At 35.8% G+C, this 5,344-nt stretch overlaps 1 protein-coding gene across 1 annotated transcript; it reads right to left on the bottom strand.

The window, feature by feature from the left end:
* Positions 1 to 11: 11 nt before the first annotated feature.
* Positions 12 to 3,729, bottom strand: LOC128882086 (uncharacterized). The gene is made up of 2 exons (XM_054133654.1): positions 293 to 3,729; positions 12 to 79 (listed from the first exon to the last, which is right to left on the bottom strand). Exon 1 carries the CDS (start codon positions 3,727 to 3,729, stop codon positions 1,219 to 1,221), a length of 2,511 nt encoding a protein of 836 aa, XP_053989629.1. The 3' UTR covers positions 12 to 79; positions 293 to 1,218.
* Between the last annotated feature and the right edge of the window lie 1,615 nt (positions 3,730 to 5,344).

Genomic DNA, 5,344 nt, shown 5'->3' with positions numbered 1-5,344 from the left:
TCTAAAGCTATCTCTAAACTAACCCCCTCTGCAGAGGTTTTGTAACAATTCCAAAGTGGATTATGTGCATTAAAGTCGCCTGCAATAATTGTATTTTTATTTAAATTTAGTGTGTTGAAAAGTTCAAGCCACTCCCTGGTGCAGAATCTTCCGTTTGTTCTATAAATTAATCCTATTTGAAATATTTGTTTTTGGTTGGAATCGAGAATCTCCACCACGAGTGTCTCGAACTTTTTATCTATTTTATGTGATTTAGTTTTCTTTAGATTTATGTCCTCTTTATAATAAATACCTAGCCCGCATCCTTGTTGGTAGATTTTGTTACCTGCTCTTCCTATATTATAATCGTTTCCGTTATTAATTAACTGGTAACCTTGTATTTGATAGTTAGTATAATCTATTATCCACGTTTCCGTTATAAGCATAATGTCATAATTGCTGATCTTTGTTTTTAGTTCGTCTATTTTGTTTCCTATACTCCTTGCATTCCATAATCCTATTTTCAGTTTTACATTATTGTGCATTTTGATAGATTATCGTATATACTATTATTGCTGTTTTGTGCTGTGCGCCTGTGGAAAAGTTTATCATGAGTATATAAGGAGTAGCTAAGTTTATAAATATATTTACTTTTGGGTTTGTTGGCTGTATTTTTTAGAATATGGTTAATAATATTTTTTTTTTTTTTTAAGTTACTTATTAATAGAACTGTGTCTATTGATTTCCTTTTCAGTTTTTAACCTGAGTTTTTTTTTTTACTATTGTACTTTATCGCTGTATATAATTAATTTTAAAAAGAAATGTCTTATATTATATATTATTATTTTATTTTTTTTGATATTTAAGAGTTTATATATTCCTAATTTTCTTAATATTATCAATAGCTTTTGTTTAATTGTACCATTAATGATCTATTTATATATCATTATGTATGATATCTACTTTCGTATATAATAAAAAAGAAAAAGGAACCATTTTTAATTACTAGGATGTTTCTTTTCTGAGTTTTTTCTTACTGTACTTTTCTTTTTGTTTTTTAAATTTATTATTTTTCTTTATTTCCTTTTTCTTTTTTCTTTATATTTAGTATGTTAAACATTTTCTATTCCTATAACATGACATAGTATAAAATACAATAAAAAATATAAAGTAAAATATGAAAAACAGAAATAAATGCGTATTCATTGTATATATCTTAAAGAGATACTAAAAATTCTCTTACTTGTTCTCTGGTTGAGAGTTTATAAAATCTAAATCGTCGTCAGTCTCTGTTTGAGGCGATTTAAAAGACTCCGAGTAGTTGTCTTCTTCCTTGTCCTGAATATCTGGAATGACTTTTTGAAATGAAAAGTCCATTTCTTCTAACATTGGCTCTACTGGAACCTTGTGTTGGTGGGCTGTTTCCATCTTTTCTTCATTTTTCTTTGGGCTGTTAGTTTCTTCAATGTGAGGAGTTCCTTCCCATTCCTCATTGGACATGTATCCTGTTTGTATATTAGTCGACGGAGCATTTTCTACTTCCGTCTGAGTCGGTCTAGGTGAAGTTTTTGGTAAAGTTGAGTAATTGTGTTTGATCTTACTTCTAAACTCTGGAATATGCAGGTTGTCTTCTCTTGTTGGTGTGGTTCTATACTTGGATGGGGTGGGTTTATTTTGATGGTAGTATTCTTTGTTCTTAATAACTATTGGAGGTTCTTTCCTAATACTTTTTGTTTTTTGGTGTCGCTCATCTTTATAGGTTATAGGTATCTTTTCAGTTTCCCTTTCCTGTTGTAAATTATGTCTTTCTTTGTGGTAATTTTTGAGATAATACCTTTGTTTATCTTCATATATCTCGTCGAGTTCTTTTTCAGTTGGTTCTCCTTTACTTCCCTGGACATATTTGTATTCCCTTGGAGCTCTTGGTGGCGAGTCTTTCAACTTATTTTTTATAATATTAACGAGGTTTTGTTCTTTGATCCAATTGATTAATTCTTCTATGTCATTATCGTCTTGGATGCCAAAGTTGGTCTTGTTGGGTTTGTGATTCCTTTGCTTAGGAAGATACCTTTCGTTTTCCTCTTCCGTGTCATATTTATAGTATTTGCTTGTGTTTTTCGTTGGATAATGCATTGGAGATAGTATTTGGGTATCTTCCTCTTCTAGTGGGTAAAATCGGTTATTATTATTGTTACTGACCTTTAAAGTCTCGGGTAGGGGGCGTCCTTTGCCCTCGTAGCCCCTCGGTTGCCTTCTATTCGGTGTAAACCAGTCATTCGCTCTTATCGGGCACGGTCTATCCTCCCATTTTTCTATTTCCATGGAATATCTGGTTTTATTTCTTCTTTGTCCTAGTACCGGGAAGTCTTCTTCCTTGTATCTAAAGTTATTGTTGCCTTTGAAATTCAATTCCGTCATTGCAACACTTTTGGCCTCGTGGAATGACATATTTTTGTAAGCGATCAGTTTGTTTATCGCTTTTTCCAACACTGCGTATGGGCATTGCCTATTTAATGCCGAATGGTCATCTTCACAGTTCGAGCACTTAGGAGGATTAGAACACTCTCCGTGTGCTGTCCTCCCGCAGTTAAAACATTTGCTTGATGCTTCTCGACAGAAGCGCTTTGTGTGACCGAATCGTAGACATTGATAACATTGCCTGATATTTCTGACGAATGGGGTCACATTCAATGAGACGTGCCCTTCCATAATCACTAATTTAGTAGGAAGGCTGGTTCCCCTAAACTTCACTATCACCATATACGTGTCCACCCACTCGTATCCGACCTTCTTCCTTTTTCTAAGTCTTTCAAACGATTCGATGTTTTGTCCCGCAATAGTTTCCTCCTTTACTTCTTCTAATGAATATTCCCATTCCTTAATGATCCCTATCCTAAATTCGGATCTTCTTGGTATACGGATTTTATATTCCCCATTATTCTTTTTAACATATTTGTTAAATATGTCCCTTCCTTCTTCTGGATATTTTATTTTGATTTCTGCGATATGTTTGTTAAGCATTTTGATGGCTTCTATTTTTTTAATATCCTCCCTTAAAAGTCTGAAAATTTTTAGGTAATTGAGTTTCTTATTTGATTTAAAATTTACTTTACCTTCTTTTCTGTCGTATTTTCTGACTACTTCTATTTCGAAAAACAGAATATTGTCCGTATCTCCTTTAATTGGGGATTTCTTTTTAATCTGTGACATATTTTTTTTGTCTAAAGATGAATCCGAGTCCGTATCTTTTCCTGCACGTGCCACGCCACGTGTTGTATATCGTCCACCCACGTTTTTTACCTTTGTTTTTTCTTCCCTGGAGTTTATCGATTCAATTATCGATCGTACGTTTGAATCTTTTTCTATGTTATTTTCCGCTTCACTTTGGTATGCGTTAATTTCTATGTTGATCCTTTCGTTTCCTATTATTTTCAATTTCTTCCTCACGCTTCTACTTTCGTCACTGTATTCATTCTCGACTGCCTGTTCCAAACTTTTCCTTCTTGACTTCGCTTTCTCCTTCGTTGGTGGTGCTGATTGAAGCTCCTCCGGCGCACTGATTGGTTCGTCCCCCTCTTCTCTGTTTCTTCTCACTGGTCGGATTGAGTCTTCTTCCTTCCTATTGGTTCTCATCTTATAGATTTCATCCGCTGATCTCTGGATCAGTTTGATTTTCGATTCGCGTAGTGCCGACGCGTTTCCGGCTTTGGGGAGGGAGATTCCTCTCCCCCCCCCCTTTTCCTTCTTCATCCTCTTCGTAGCTTTCTCTCATATAGAGAGAGGTTATCTTTGTTTCACCGATCACATCCCACGCGGGTGAGTCCCCCCTTTAATAAATATTATCTTGGATTGTTCCCCCCACCTCACTCAATGTTTTAGTTATAGTTTCTAATAGTTAGTTTATGTATTTACACCACACCTTTAATTTCTAACTCGAGCCACCGATTTTCCGTTATCACCCGTCCACGCGGCAAACCGGAAGTCTACGAACGGAGTAACATTCAGTGACACATGTCCTTCCATGATGACTATTTTAGTTGGTAGGCTAGTTCCTCTAAATTTCACGAGGACCATTTGTGTTTCTACCCATTCATAACCGTTATCCACTCTCTTCCTTTTTCTAAGCCTTTCAAACGAGTCAATGTTTTGACCGGGAAGGGTCTCTTCCTTCAACTCGTCCAGTGAGTATTCCCATTCTTTGATGATACCGGTTCTGAATTCTGATCTTTTGGGTATGCGTATTTTAAAGTCCCCATTATTACTTTTTATATATTTATTATATATAGCTCTTCCTTCTTCTGGTCGCTTGATTTTGATCTCTGCGATATGTTTGTTCAACATTTTAATAGCCTCTATCTTATTTACGTCTTCCCTTAAAAATCTGAAAATTTTTAAATAGTTTAGTTTTTTATTCGCCTTAAAATGTACATTACCTCCTTTTTTTTTTATTTTTTCTATTAACTTCTACTTCGAATAGGATGATGTTATCCGATTCGATTTTGGCTGGAGATTTCTTTTTATTTTGGGTTTTGTACTTTTTGTCTAACGACGAATCCGAATCTGTTTCTCTTTCTTCGCATGACGCACCACGTGTTGCGTAGCGTCCGAATACGTTTCTCACCTTTATATTTTCTCCTCTTAAATTTATCGATTCCACGATCGATCGAACGTTAGTATCTTTTCCTCCGTTATTTTCCACCTCACTTTTATATGGATTTATCTCTATATTTGTTTTTTCGTTGCCTATGATTTTTAATTTTTTTCTCGCGTTCCTACTTTCGTCACTATATTCGTTTTCCACTGCTTGTTCCAAGCTCTTTCTTCTCATCCTTATTCTCTCGTTCGCTAGGGGCGCTGATTGTCTCTCTTCTGGAGCGCTGATTGGTTCTTCTACTTCCCTTTTGCTCTTCCTCATTGGTTCGTTTGTTCCTTCTTCCATCTTATTGGCGCGCATTTTGTAGATCTCCTCGACCGATCGCTGGATCAATCTGATTCTTGACTCGTGTTGTGCTGACGGGTTTCCGGTTTTTGGGTGGAAGATCCCTCTCTCCCCCCCTTTTTCTCCTTCATCCTCCTCTGTTCTATCTCTCATGGAGAGATAGGTTAACTTTTCCGCACTGCTCACATTCCCCCCGGTTAATTTCCCCCCTCAAAATTAATGTCTTAATTTGTTCCTCCCCCTTTCCTCACTTTTTTAAATGCACTTAGATACAGTTATTCTGTGTAATTGCACCGCACCGGTAAATTCCAACTCTCACTATTTCTTTTCCGTTGTGTCCCACCCAATGGCCGACCGGAAGTCGAGAATATAATAAAAAATCAAAATACTTAAGTGTAAGAAACGAATAAATGTTATGACTTCGAA

Source organism: Hylaeus volcanicus, unplaced genomic scaffold (assembly GCF_026283585.1).
Source record: "Hylaeus volcanicus isolate JK05 unplaced genomic scaffold, UHH_iyHylVolc1.0_haploid 12281, whole genome shotgun sequence".
In the NCBI taxonomy this organism is placed as follows: Eukaryota; Metazoa; Arthropoda; class Insecta; order Hymenoptera; family Colletidae; genus Hylaeus; species Hylaeus volcanicus.
The sequence above is the reverse complement of the archived record's forward strand: the minus strand, read 5'-3'. Positions and strand labels throughout refer to the sequence as shown.